Source organism: Puntigrus tetrazona, chromosome 1 (assembly GCF_018831695.1).
Source record: "Puntigrus tetrazona isolate hp1 chromosome 1, ASM1883169v1, whole genome shotgun sequence".
NCBI classification, from domain to species: domain Eukaryota; kingdom Metazoa; phylum Chordata; class Actinopteri; order Cypriniformes; family Cyprinidae; genus Puntigrus; species Puntigrus tetrazona.
In genome coordinates, this window is record NC_056699.1 from 25,175,998 (window position 1) to 25,191,465 (window position 15,468).

The 15,468-nt window shown below is 38.7% G+C and overlaps 1 protein-coding gene across 1 annotated transcript in view; it reads left to right on the plus strand.

Moving 5' to 3' along the window:
- The window catches only part of LOC122349019 (glutathione S-transferase C-terminal domain-containing protein-like), a 42,966-nt gene extending 33,488 nt beyond the window's left edge, over positions 1 to 9,478 (plus strand). The window contains 5 exon segments of the mRNA XM_043244944.1: positions 3,347 to 3,480; positions 3,563 to 3,597; positions 4,331 to 4,389; positions 6,690 to 6,759; positions 8,701 to 9,478. Coding sequence (XP_043100879.1) covers positions 3,347 to 3,480; positions 3,563 to 3,597; positions 4,331 to 4,389; positions 6,690 to 6,759; positions 8,701 to 8,840 — 438 coding nt within the window. The 3' untranslated portion in view covers positions 8,841 to 9,478.
- The last annotated feature ends 5,990 nt before the right edge of the window (positions 9,479 to 15,468 follow it).

The window sequence follows — 15,468 nt, forward strand, 5'->3', positions numbered from 1 at the left end:
CTTTCAGAAAACCTTCATTTATATTGTTTGTCGGATCCTTTAGTACGAGAGACCACACAAAACCGACGCGAATTCCACTTTATTTGCTTGCGAAGGAAAAACAAACTTGAGCTTTGTGACGCTGCTTCTTTCCCATGCTAAACAACATTCATCTGATCTCTTGGGAGACGGCCCACCAGCTTTGTCTCATTATGACTGTAAATTCGTTCTAGAGACGGAGCATCCGACGTTCCGATGAAAGACTTGGAATGATTGTGATGCGCTTTTCAACCTCTTTGTAAGAAATAGATTCTGGCCTAATCGCTGTACCAAAGAATGCCAAGAGCGATTTCATCACGTCAAACTCGAGCGTGATTGCTTTACTACCAAGAATGAACATTCATCTGCAAATATTAACAAGCAACATTTTTCAAATGAATATGTTGATCATTTTCTTTTTTATTGGTTTGGATCGGTTCATATACGCATGCTTTTGTTTTGGTTGTGCTTTTATCCTTGGTTTTGAACGGTTTGCTCTATTATCCTATCACTATATATCTACTTAAAAGTAATATATTTGATCAGATCTTGTATTTTGTGTTAAAGTGAGTAATATCTTTTTTCCCCAGCTATATCTTGCATTAAAGGAACCTAATTTTTAACTCGCCCCCAAGCCATCCTAGGTGTATATGACTTTCTTCTTTCGAACACAGTCAGAGTTTTTTAAAAATGTACCCTGGCTCTTCCAAGCTTGGTAATGCTGGTGGATTAGCGGCCATTATTTTGAATAATTCGGATATAGCCATTGTGAAACTAACCTATACGCCTCCGGGTGGTCAACGCGTGTCTTTTGAAGCAGGTCGAAGGGTTTTGTAACAAAAGTATTTCTGTTTTTAAAAATATGACTCAAATCACTCATCTGAAAGAAGAAAGTCATATACACCTAGGATGGCTTAGGGGCGAGTAAATTATTATTATGATTCATTTTAAGGTGAACTATTCCTTTAAGGCATCTGCCAGAATCCTTTTGGAAAAAAAAAAACATTTTTGATGTGAATAGTTCAGTCTGTGATTTTTTTTTCTATATTTTATTCTTTTTCATATTGCGAAAAATAAAAATTCTCGTACTTTGCTATTTAAAGGTTCTTGTCCATCGTTGTCGGTTTTTCTCTTTTTTTAATGGTCATTAAAAGTCGTACTTTTACTAAACCTCTTCTGAAAGTGTCTCTTAAGAAACGCTATCAGTAGTATTGTCGTCTTGTTGCATCATTGTTAACTTTATAAATTCACCAGCTGACGTCTTCAAAGCGCCAGGTTTTCACGGTCGATTTTGCTTGTTGTGGTGATGCGGCGCTCTGTTGTTGGCTTCAGACATGAACGGATGGCCCCATTATGAGACTGTAGTCTACTTCAAAGAGCCCAACCCTGCGTTAATGGATTCTGATTAGTACATAAGGGTGGCCCTTGAATACTCAAACACCTGCCGGGGTTTTTGAGAATGGCTTTACTCCAGATCCTGTTAAAAAGACATTATGAATCATTTCGGTCTAATTAGCGTCTCGAGAACTTAATTACAATCCACACTGGACGCTTTGCCAATATTGCTTTTTCCTAATTTATTCCGTCTCGGCTTATAAAATGTCAGCTAAGGCTGCGTGTTTTCCAACACGGAGTTCACAGACCATGTTTCCTCTTCTATGGCAACTCCAAACGGCGTGTAGAGCGAATCCTCTGAGATTTGGCCACATTTCCCGGAAAACTTCTTATGGGGGGATTTGAAGGGTGTTAATCCGTGGATTTGGTCGGCTGCGCGCGCGCACACTCTCACTGAGACAACAGTTTGCATTATTTGTTCCAGTTTCTCACCCTAACGGTGACGGATACAGGCAGTGGTCCGTGAGCCAAGCCGAACGCTTGATCTTCAGTTGAGCTTCTGAGAGGACATCTAAGACTTTTCTTTACCCTCCATCAAGCTGTTCGATCCACTTTTCCTGCTAATAGGCAGAGAGACGTCTGCTGTCATGCGGTGTCACAGCGGCGGGCTATGACTCTGTCTCTCTCTCGTTCTGTGCCTGAGCCACTAACAGATCAATAAGAAAACACGGCTAGACACAGAAAGGTGGGAAGAGCTTTGAGATGATGTGTGGAAATGTGGTCAAGGACAGGCGGAAAGCAGCGTGAAGAGTTTAATCCGGTTTTTAGTTGTCATGCATTGATTCACGCCACCCTGAGCACTGGAAAATAGTCTAATATACACATTTATGATGGTATAACTCATTCTATTTGAATCTTTCATGCGGGCGTCATGTTTTAATCACTTCATACTTTTTTTAATTCATTGAATAAAGTTCTGTAACTATCAAGTAAGGTTACACTTTATTTTAGTCCACTTTAGACAAATATAAGTAACTACTTGTCAACTAATTCTCATTCATTCACAACCGCATGTCTATTAACTCTCAGAGTAGACCGTTAGGGTGGGTTTAGGGTTAACAGTAAGTTTCTAATTCTCTAATGGCTGATAATTGACATGTTATTGCAAAGATACTTAATGTTACTAAAATTTACAAAGAGGACTATCGAAATAAAGTGTTACCCAAGTAAGTAAATAAAAGTTTCCCATACACCTTTTAGTAATACTTCAGCATAGGGACCAGTTTTCACTATTAACTAGTTGCTCATTAGCGTGCCTGTTATTAACATATTGGCTGTTTATTAAAGCACATATTCTGCATGCCCGTATTTAACCTGCTATCCAATACACTTAACTAGCTACCTTACTAACTATTAATAAACTGCAAATTAGGAGTTAGTTAATGAAAATGTTGTAATTAATAGTTTGTTAATAGAGAGAATTGGATCCTAAAATAAAGTAGACCCACATTTTTCTTTCTATTAACTATTTATTACATGTGTGTGTGTGTGTGTGTGTGTGTGTGTGTGTGTGTGTGTGTGTGTGTGTGTGTTTATATGTGATGTATATATGTTTATATATATATATATATATATATATATATATGATATATATATATATATATATAAAAACAACAAAATTTGATTCACATGATTCACTGCAATAAATTTTGACAGCACTAATTCTAACTGAAAATGGTAATTTGAATTTATAGTAATATTTCACAATATTATAGTTTTTTAGTTGATCAAATAAAAGCCTTGATGAGTATAAAAGACTTTTAAAACTTTTAAAAACTTAAAAAATCTGACCCCAAACTATTAAACGGTAGTGTAATTGTAAGGGGAAATTTGATCAATATATCAACAATTGTGGTAGTTTGGTTACCAGCTTTGGCTTAAGAGCTCTTTAATATCTTGAAGTAGCGTGACTGGTGTCTTGTGTCTATTTCAGGTGGCCCTGCATGCGTGCGGCGTAGCGACAGACATGGTGTTGGATCGCTGCCTCCAGGCGCGGGCGGGATTTGTGATTAGCCCTTGCTGCTACGGCTTCATTCAAAACACGCTCAAATTCAACTTTCCCAAGAGGTGAAAAAAACCACGTCTCCTCCGTCTCCCTGACTTTTCTCGCTCGCTCGCTCTCTTTTCATTTGTTCGCTTAATTCCACAGTACACAACGACAGTGTAGATCTGCAATAATCCACGGTATTAAATGTTAAGCTCGGCATACTCTGAAATGAAACCAACAAGAACGAGTGATTTATTAGGACGATCGAAAATAGCCGACCGTGATAAGCGTTCATTATTGTGTCTATTCCTGTCTTCCTATTAACGCTCTCAGAATTGAATGTCCTGTATCAACAATCGCAGCTGAGCCTCGTTTAATCTTGGCAAGGACGTGTTAAAATGAGGTAAAATGGAGAGCGAGCAGTTCACGACTGGCTTTCGAACAGTCATCGGTTTTTTCCCTCAATCGAAAGCTATCGCTCTCCAAATCTGGCGTAAACTTTCATTTAATCTCAGGCAGGAATTTTGCCGCGGGGCGTGAGCGTCGGGGTGGCAGGAGCAGGGAGCGCAGGAAATTATTTTTCCGTGGTTATGTTCACGGTGTTGCCATGACAGTGATTTGTCATTCGTGGCATTCGACAGTAGGCCAAAAAGGGCGACCTGATGACAGACGGTTAATGTAGCAAACATTACCTACCACACACACGCAATCTCCACAGCTCTTGTTTATCATGCAAGCGTTACGTGAGACATCCGCCTGTGTTTACACACGACTTATTTCTGCAACCGAACCGCCGCATGCTTTTTTTGTTCGTAGAGAATGTTTTCAATGTCTCCTTGATCCGGATACGCTGTCCTCTCCTTAAACTTCTTTCTTTAACTCGTGTCATTTTTCATTCGCGCCTCAGTGTGTGTGCGTGAGTTCATTAAGTCTGCCCCCCTTCGTCTCTCTTCACAGCAGCGAGGTTTGTGGAGACTTTGAGCTATAAGGTAAGTGTTTCAGCCCTCGCTTTCACTCTTTTTCATTAGCGCCTACGTGTGGGACGTCACACTGCCTGCTTCTGAGTGCGAGACTCTTCTGGGAAAACTCCACAGGAGAGCCTCATAATATGCCTCATGTATGTGAAGAGCAGTGTTTAGTCATGTTCAGCTCATGACGGACAAGAGGTACTTGCTAGCCTGGTAATAGAACAGATCCTGATATACAAGCAGACTGCTCTTAGGACCCTTGCATAAAAAAAAAACTAAATGCTAATGCTCTTTGCCAATTGTTATTTTAGTATTATTTCTATACTATTATAGTGTTTATTAATTGTTAAATATTTTTTTTGTTTTGTTTTCATTTTAGTTTCAGTAATTTTTGCTAAATACATTTTAATATTTCATTTTAAATAAGTCATTAAAGTTTAAGTATACATAAACAGCCAATATGCAATTTGCATACTAATAAGCAGCCAGTTTAACAGACAATAGTTAGTAGAGTTTCCTAATCTGAAAAAATTATAATATCAACCAAAATTTAATGGAAAAAAACAGAAGCTCTTTGCTATAAGCAGTAGCTTTGTGAAAATGTTACAGTACAGGAACACGCCACAGATCCTGAGGAGCTGAAAACATCTGTCCATAAGCCAATGTTTTTCCTTCTCTTCACTGTTGATTTTCTCAAGCTCTGGCGAAGTAGGGTATTCCTGGGAATAGAGTGCCCGTGTGCTGCAGTTGCACATTGTATTTTTCCCAGTCTTATCTCCAGGCACCGATGGAACAGTGAGGCAGAAGTGTGAGTAATGGATGAGGTTAATCAGTCGTATCTCACAGTCACCCGTGTTAAACTGACTCTCTTACGCTGCTGCGTTCACGGCCCCGGCAGAGATATCACCTACAATAGGGGCCTACGAGAAACAGGCAGTTGCCCGAGCGTAGATCTAGAGCAAACAGACGTTTAATTAGTGGTGTTTGTCAAAACAAACATTGCTTTTGCTATAACCAGGGCTCGGGCGGGATGGCATCCCCCTGGTTGAAAAAATGACCAAAAGCATCCCCAAACCCACCGTCCCCTTTTGGATTATGAAATTTGAGAGTCTTTTAACAGTCCAAAGACATTCACTGATTGATGAATGCAGTTAGAATGCCCTTATAATTCCTGCAATAAAACAAACAAGAATTTTTTTAAATAAATATCTATCTATCTATCTATCTATCTATATATATATATATATATATATATATATATATATATATATATATATATATATATATATATATGTATATATGATAGTGGTCAGTTGATGGTGGTCATTTGAATCAGTGATTCATAATCTGGCTATGACTATTGGAATTTGAACAAACTGAATTATGAATTAAGCTGTTTGGACTTGTTGAGGATACTGCAGGTGTAATATTACATAGCAAACCTGGCAACCGCCCATAACACCCTACCAACTTTAGCAATGGAAAATACCACTCAAAATGTGATCTACACGCAGTTTAGATACAAATACTTTTCTTTCTGGTTAGTTAAATTTGACTGGGTATTCATTGCGTTGTGATTTAAAGAAGCACAGTGCACTTAAATGCATTGATAAGATGATTTCAATGCATTGAAATTCCCCCACAGGAAAAAAATCTATTTTAATTGTTAGGACTTAATTTGAGTTTGATTTGTTTAAAATGAAATTTAAAAGATAGATTTTCTTCTTTATGCTTCTTCCCAAACTAGGATAATCAACAGAGTGTTTCTCATCGGCATGAATGCTAAAAATGCTCTAGAAACACTTTACTGAGCTAAAACCTGTTTTTGAGACGTTATACTGAGTTATACCATTGATCGCAGCTATTAGCCCAGAGGATTAAACTTGATAGGAGGAATCAATCTGCCAGGGCTGTTACGTTCCTTTCCATCAGCACTTGTTTCACTCAGTTAATGCAGAATAATGGTTGCTTGAAGCCATCGTTGGTCATCAAAAGCAGAGGAAGTCATTTTGCAGCAATTCCTTGCAACGTTCCTTGCAAAAAAAATGCAATTAAGAGTATATTGATTAATATAAAATGAACTAGGTGCCGCTTTCCTCTGTGTTTCCCTTTAATGGCTGGTTGTAAAGGGTTGATAAATGGTCTGTTCCCTCACCACAACCCTAACGATCTGATGCATCGATGTTTTTCTGCAATTTACGCTAGCCGGGCAGCATGCGTGCTGTTTTTCAGATATCTTCGTGCGTGTACATTTAGATGCAAGTGTGTTTATTGATGTGTGTGCATGTGTTCGGTATGTAAACGTGTTATGGTTTCCACAGGAGCATATGATCCTGTGCAGGTTTGCAGACCAGACGGCTGTCAGTTTACCCCCAGAACGACGATTAATCGGTAAGATGCTTGTGTTTTTAACAGGTGGTCAGTGTTGTTGTGCCTGTTTTTTTTGTTTTTTTTTTAGGAGAGGAAATTCCTAATAGAGATCGTCCATCTGGCTAGATTTGTTTTAAGGCGAGGGTTAGGTTCAGGGTTAAAGAGACTGATCAAAAGTTTGGCTGTGTGAGACTGTTATCATTTTATATATAAAAATAGTGGTTTACTAACAATGCGCAACTCACTAATGACTGCCGCAACCAAGAACAGTGCAAAAAAACTGGAGAAAATATGACCTAACTTTAATAAATAAATAAAAAATTACATAATGTCGTGTAGCCCCACCTTCTCAGATTAAAAATGTCTGGGTTGCCAGATTGAGGACATGCAATGGGAACAAACCGATGGGATGGTTTATCCGTGCTTTTATATGCCACTAGACATGGAGGTTTTAGACTGAAGCCTTTTTTAGGTTCAGTAGAATCTCAGTTTTGACCCAGTTTGTTTCCACCCTTCCATGATGCAGTACGCTGTGTTTCCCACTAACTGGCAACCCGGATGGGGGAATCAACAAAAACATACACTCCAACAATTTATTTAAAAATATATATTAATACAAATCAAAACAGCATATCAGTGATGCTAAAATAGCACTGCTCAGCATCGCTTTTGTTGCACCAAAGACGAGCATAATGGTTCAGTGACACAAAACACTAGTTGATAAATGGCAGCATGGTTAATTGTTTGCATTTCCCGCTGGACATATTAAAAAAACTTTGTAAATGTTTCTCTGGACCAAAGGCACTTGATAGGTTACCAGTAAGCCCTTACAAAGCATTTCTGTTTAGTATAACTGGTGAATCTCTAACGATGTAGTGAGTTCAGACCCATCTTCCCGCTCTGTGACCTCTCTCTCCGTCAAATTTTCTCAGCACACACATTCAGTCTCATCACACTCTCACATAAATCTGACGCCACTGTCATCTTTCCTTCCACTGGCCATCTTTTATAGCTGGCGAGATGACAGCCTCTCAGCCTCTTCACAAAACACATGCTAACCAGCGCCGATGCCTCTGCCGTGTCAAAGGCTTTCAAAGGCCCTGCTATATCTTTGAGTTCAGATGAGCTGTTAATTACAGATTGATAAGATGAAAAAGTTTGTTTTAAAGTCTTTAGTATGTTTTCAAAAGGGCCTGCTTAAATTAGACTGTTTTATCCCTGCGATAACGGAGCCTCTTTAAAGAAATGTCTGTTATTAAAGTCGTTTGAAATTCCACTTTGGAAAAAAGTTTCAGAATTCATTTATTAAATGCGCAAGAGCTTTCTTATCAATTAATTTTGAAAAAAAAAAAAAATGTATTATGGTTTCTGTGTCAAGAAGCGGGAACTGTTTTAGACATTGATAATGATAAGTAATGTTTCCTGAGAATCAAATCAGCATATTTGAAGGATTTCTGGAAAAAAAAAAAAAAAACACCTACCAAAATGTTGCAAACTGATGCAACCCAATTTACATTATGTGCAAGGATACCAGAAATAGCTTGTTCATCCACCTTGAAAAATACAACTTTAAGGACAATTTAGACAACTTTTACAGCTCATTTAACACGCATTTGTACTAATTGCTTAATATAAGCTATTTATTAAAAATGTGAGCTACACATTAATGCTTTTGAACTTTTTATGTCTTGCCTATAGACTCTCATTGTGTGTGTTTTTTTTTTTTTTTTCGGATTCAAGGTTAAAAAGTCTTTGGTAAAACCACCGCATTAATTTTAGTTTGAAGCCTGATAAAACGGTTAAAAACACATTTATGTTTCAGTAAAATCTTAAAGTAAAGTCTTTTTCTTGACCATAATTAACCTGAGTAATGTCTTTAGCAGAGATTTCCGGCCTGTGCTCATTAACTATAACGTTTCCTAATTAGTCTCATTTCCAAACCTTGTCTCCCTCAATCACCAGGGAAGCGCTGTATGGGACTGGTGGACTTGGACCGCAGTTGGGCCGCCGAGAATCATGGGTATTCAGTGAGGGTGATGACCATGGTCCCCGAGGGCTGCTCGCCTAAGAACAATATGCTGGTGGGGAAACCGATAAGATAACACTGACTCACGACAAATACCCGCGCCATGTCAGGACTATCAATACCTCCGTGTTTTCTTTCATGTTACCTTGAACATTTTATATTTGTAAGAAGAGATAGCTCACCCAAATATTACAATTTGTGCATCATTCCGACCTCATTTATAGTCACTGTTTTCAATACAGCAAAAGTGGATGTTGATTTAAACTAACACTAAAATGCTTCCTATGAGAAAAGTATAAAGCGCGCTTTGAACATGGTGCTTTTGTACCATCTTTCCTTTAATGCAGAAGCTCTGAGATTTTTACATACGACAGAAGAAACTATGTAATGCCACCATTGAATCACATTGGTATTACGACAAGATTTTAATAATTGGGGGAACTATTCTTTTGATGTGCGCAGGCACACTTGATTCGTGCTTGGATGTAATTACGCAATTGGTATATTCGTTTTTTATTTCAGATTTTTAAAGACTTGACTTCATGTAAACAATTAGAGTGCTTTTTATTTCAGCAGCGTCTTTCACAAATCTGTACTTTCCTGCTGGAGTTGCGTGCTCAGGGATTGTTCGTGAAAAAAAAAAAAAAAAAGTATAGACGAAAAGCTGCACACCTCTCAATAAATTAAACATGATTTCAAATGCCATTTGCAAATCAGACACATTGAATTGTGTAAAACCACCTTGCACCTCTCCGCGCAAGTTATCGTATTATGCACGAAACAAAAGAGTCTCAAAAGCCTGCTTTTCTAAAGTTATTACCAATGTAAAATTATTCATTGTAATTTGCTCATCTCCTTGCAAAGAAAGCAGAGACGTAGCTCTCGAGCTTTTGTCTCAGAGTGTTTGATTAAAAGTATTGAAAGTAAACACAAGGAGGTATTTATCACGATTCCCTTGTGTTTGGGGCGGGAGGAATGGAGGGGTTAATATTTATGAAATAGCACATGGATTAATCTGACCACGGTTATGAATATTCGATTAGGCCACGGCTTGCACAAATGTCAAAGCTTGGCATCGGTCTGCAGCGCACACTGATATATGAACTATTCCCTCAGCTTTACTTTGCTGTGTTTGGAGCCGTAGCGTCATCAAACACCGCTCCGGATTGCTCGCTACAGAAGAGCCGCGGACTGTCACGTTTGTGATATAAAGATGAGATCTGTTCCTCCGCCGTGAGGAGGTGCGCAACCTTTAAGCTTTGAGGAGCCCGGCTAGCAAAGCTCATCTGAATTCTGCTAGCGGAGCCAATCTCTCTGAGTGTGAAAGACCGGAGACAGGGGCACCTTCCAAAGAGCTGGAATCGTTTCAATGGGAAACGCTGCTTTCCTCGGGGATTGGCTCTGGGCCCTGACTAAACGTACATGGAAAAACAAACACATACAGTAAAGGATAGAATGAAGCTAGATATAACTGCATTATTGTAATGCTGACATGAAGATACCGGAAGGTTGTTTTTATATAGAGTTGCTGAGCTTGTTGAGCTGATTTCCCTTGATTGGAACAGGCTAAGTATTACTGTATGTAAAACTACTTAATAGCCTTTTGCAGGATAAGCGCTTATAGAGTGATTTAATGTAATAAAGTAAACCAATCGCTTGTTGTATGAAAAAGGCATCTATTGGACACGATGCAAAGTAAACCTTTCTGAATTCAGACAACGTGGGTTTGATATTTTTCCAATTTAATTGTAATTTGTAAGTATGGTCTTTCTCTGTATGCAAATTTGACTCTCAGTTATGAGCTCCCAGCAACCATTCTGCTTTATAAAAAGAAATACCGAACGCTGTAACCCAGAAATCACTACTTACTGCAGGAAGCTGGGTTACACAACAGACACATTGTCAAGGTAAAGCAGTTATGCTGCTGCTTTGCTTAAGAACTGCATCTGTGGGCGAAAACGGTCCTTAAACTTTAGCACATAACTTTTTCCATACTATTTATGAAACACAAGTGAACTAAATGCATTAGTGCCTGTCCGTTTTTCAGCAGCTTTGGTTCCAAAAGTTTATTTTTTTCACAGAGAGTTATTTTCAAAGCGCTGTAAGCCAGGAACCAAGCCGCATGAATCGCATAATTGTTTTTATTCAAAGCCAAAAAAAAAGGAAAAGGTACAAGGCTGTGTACTTCAGGGTCAAAATGGATAGTTTACTCACTCACCCTCGTGTCGTTCCAGGAGCGTGCAGTGCGTTGGTAGAGTTGACGATAGCCATTGACTTCCACAGTACAGTGAAAAAAAAATACTATTTTAACGTCAAAATGTCTTCTGCGTTCAACATAAGAACAAAAATCACACAGGTTTAGAACAACATGAGGATTTTGTCAGGTTTTGCTCGCATTGCAACTCCCTGATTGGTGGAACTGTCTGCGCAGCATTATGGATAATGTAGTTTTTACGCCGTGAATTTCGGCCTTCAAACGCGAAAATGCTCGGAGAGCGGCAAAACAAAACGTGTACCATCAATTAGCAACCTCAGAACTTGGAAAATATTCAAATCAGTCTCCCTGCTGAACAAAATGGAGCGTTTCCTTCAGAAACCCAGCTGCTTCGGCCTAAATCGCACTGCTTCTTTATGCTTATTTCACGTGACCGACAGTACAACATATGGAAAAGAGTCCTTTATAGCTCGAGTTGAAAAAGGGGCCCCATGCGAATATCGTATAGACTTGGAGGTGGGCATTCGGCTTGGATCAGTAATCAACCACCTAGCAACTGCCCAAAACCCTAGCAACCGCATAATAATGAGCCAAAACCCACTCAACACCTTATCAACCGTATAGCGGTGTCCTGGCAAGCTCCACAACACCCAGTGAGATTCGCTTGCTGCAGAAGGCGTAAAAATTTAATTTTTATATCCACAGCTCTTCACACGCTTTCTACAATGCTAATTAAACTCTGCTTGTGTAGCTAAGAACCCAAGAGGTAAAAAAGATGCATCAAGGGCACTGGCGCTTCTCTGATGACAAGCACAGACTGTGCTATTGCCTCCTTTACAGTATCTCCGTTTCCTCACTACCTCTCCGACAGGGAAGTCAGCTCCTTTTGGAAATATCAGAAGAGCAATGTGCAATTTCACCTATGGCAGGCCGCAAAATTCATGAGCAAATCAAGCCGCAATCCGCCTTAAATTCATCTGTGACAAAACCTAATCAGAAAGCGCGGCGGCAGGCTCTCCAGTTCTGAAGAGGTTGAAAATGAGTTTTCTCAGTGTCACCATTCATAGAGGCTGTGGACGGATCTCCATGAATTTATAGTGACCGTGTCTTTTCTTAACATATCTTGAAATGTCACTCTGTAGTTCATGTTCACTTGGACTGAAAATACACATGAAGCACATTTCTCTTTGACACCGATAACAAACTCTGCTGGGCATTACGGATCTAAAGCTCTGCTGTGTAATAAAGCAGCGCCGTACGCCGGGTCGATGTAGCCGTAATGCTGAATAATTTCACACAGCGTATTGAAGAATTACACTAAATATTAGTAAATCAGAGGTTTAAAGGCAGCTTTATTAAACGCTTTTTTGATCTTGCTCTTTGCTTCGTAAAAAAATAACGATTTTAAGAATTATTTATGTGCATTTGATTTGAAAAAATTACATTTTCCAATAATACCACACGAGTGGTTTTTCACATACTGAATGTTTGAACTTTAGCTTAAAAATAACAGCATGTTTCACTTTCTTTGGAAAGGAAGGATGTATGCTGCATTTTCCGTGCAGGAATCTTCTGTTCAGTTTAGACGGCTGCAAAAATATATTATTTGAAAGCGAGCTGATTTTACGGTACCGTACTCTAGCCCTGCTGAATGTAGCCCAAATCTGTCCCCCCTGCTCTCGTGTGAGAAAAATTGCATTGAATCTGACATTTTCACTTCCGATCTGGGTCACTTTTTATACGTGGAAATAAATAGGAAATTTATAAAAATGTGACAATGTTCAGGTGTATTTTCTTTTATTATTCTACACTTATCATGATAATAATAATAATGATGATAGTAATAAATGTTCATGATTTACAGCGAAGAAGAAAAGGACCAGTGCTGTTGTGGATCGCTTGTTCAACAGCTTGCATGAACAATTTTACAAAGTTATATTTAAGCAGAAAATGGGAATGAGGCGCTTTGGTTCACCGTGTGAATGCAGCCAGGTTGTGTACAGTTTCCAATATCTTCCTACTCCGCTGCAATATGAGCTGTTACCTTGCAATTTTTGTGCAATATAGTATCTTTGTTAAAAGTTTAGAGCTTGAATATGACGCTGGACCGCTTTTCGACCGGACCAGATATAGATGCTGTCCGGCGTACTTGCATGTCTAAGTCTTCACCCAATGAAAATGGAGTCGAAACGGAGGCTTATTTCATATGCCCTCTGACCAAAGATATGGGGAAACTGAAAATGAGACGTAACCCTGCACACGACTCTTTGAGACCTGAAACTCAAGTGATGAGTTAGGACCGTAAATCTTCATTGCTGCAGTTTTACGTGACAAACGCAGGTGCCCTCCTGTCTCCCGTCTGGAAAATGAATGAATAAATAAATCAACAAATAAAAATAAATATATAAAATACTGGTGATTTCTTAATAGCGTCACACTGGACAAGTGACTTAAAACTCATCCAGTTGTAACAGTCAAACGTTGTAATAGTTTTTTGAACAGTTAGATTTTTAATTGTTTTAAAAATATTTTTCAGTGTTTAAAAGTTGAGGAGAATTTTTTTTTCAAGATTCTTTGGTGAATAAAAATATCCAAAGATCAGCATTTATACACTATAACCATTCAGGAAAGAAATTATAGGAATGAATACTTTTATTTAGCAAAAATGCTTTCGATTTGTTTAAAAGTGAATCAAATAAATGCATAATTGGTGAGCAGAAGAGACTTCTTTAGGATTTTTAATTGTTTTTTTACTGTACAATATATATATATATATATATATATATATATATATATATATATATATATATATATACACACACACAGCTATATTACAACATTTCTATTAAAGGCCTATTCATATTGTTTTAATAAAATATAAATAGGTTAGATTAATGGTATGAGTAATGGGAAATATATTTAATAGAAAAATTTAATGGAGGGCAAACTGCTTAATATTCTATGATGATGATTTCCTTCTATCTTATTGGATCTTTAATGTTTGCTATGTTGAACTGCCTTTAGCTGTCTCTTTCTTCTACAAAGTGTGCCGACAACAGCAAATCGTTGTGCTGTATTAGATCTGATCGGGTGCACTCATTTGATTAGATTCATTATGATTAGTTGTTAGCACTTTTCGAACACCGAGGGAGTGTACTTATTTATTTAGATACACAAAAACAAACTTCCAAAAGTAATCCAGCGGATGAGCCGCTTCGCCGTCGTGGACTGCAGCGCATCTAGCTGTTCACCCCCGACCTTCCTGAACACAGTGTGATCACAGATAGATGCGACAAAACACGGAGCGGACTCCCGGAGTGAAAGAGCAAGGATCATAAGTAAAATGCTGTAAAATGTACTTTTAAAGTAAACAGAATACAAGATATATATATATATATGTAAATGTGTGTGTGTGTGTGTGTGTGTGTGTGTGTGTGTGTGTGTGTGTGTGTGTGTGTGCATAATGTATGGATGTATGTATATAATGTATGTATACTTGTGTATGTGTTCGTGGGGAAAAGATCTTGAGAGTAACCTAAAAAGGTTTTTGAGTTGTCAGTCTTTACAAATGAACTCTAACACACACACACACACACACACACATATATATATATATATTTTTGGCAATGGAAAGAACGTATATATAACATATTATTTATATATAATATATAATATAATATATTTTTTCACATACCTCAAGCATAAACGTTATCCATCCACATTAATATTTAAATAATATTCAATATAATACTGTCATATTGCTGTTGGTTTATTTTACAAAAATGTGTGACATTTGACCATTTTTGCGCAGATAACTAGTAAATTTCACAAACAGCCGTGCACTTCCAGTTTTAATCAAATATAGGCCATATGTTCGTTAATAACAGTGCATTTAGTTTACGTTACGCAAAAGTAAAAGCGCATTTTACGCAGTATCATTAAATAGGCGCACACGCGCATAATATGTCGTTTCATGGCAGTAATGGGGCATGTGGAAGAAGCGCTCCCGTCTCTCCTTACTGGGCGCAGCGCTCGTGGAGAGGGAGGAGAGAGAGAGAGAGACTCACTCAGAGGAGCGCTCCAGTCCAGTCCACGGCTCTCCAGCGGGGAGAGGAGCGGAGCGCGCACCGGTCTCTCGCACACGGACGGCTCCTCGGCGCTCTCTGTTCGACCCCGCTTCGAAGCTTCGAGCACTGACGGATCTAAAGCTCGCCGTCGTTCCTTCCGAACGCAGGAGAGCAGCGGCGACGTTTGGATTTACGCACCGCGCGAGCACGGGGATGTGGATCGTAAAGTTCGCGTTGGTTTGGACCTGCTGGATCGGAGTGAGCGCGGACTTCGATGGCAGGTGAGACTCAGTTTAAACGTGTGGACCACTGAACTAGCGTGCTCTTTAGTTTCTTCCAATTTCTTTTTGGCTTTGAAGTAAACTATCTTAAGATTTTAAACATCCTGTCAGGCAGGGAATGATGCATGTATCGTCCCAGGT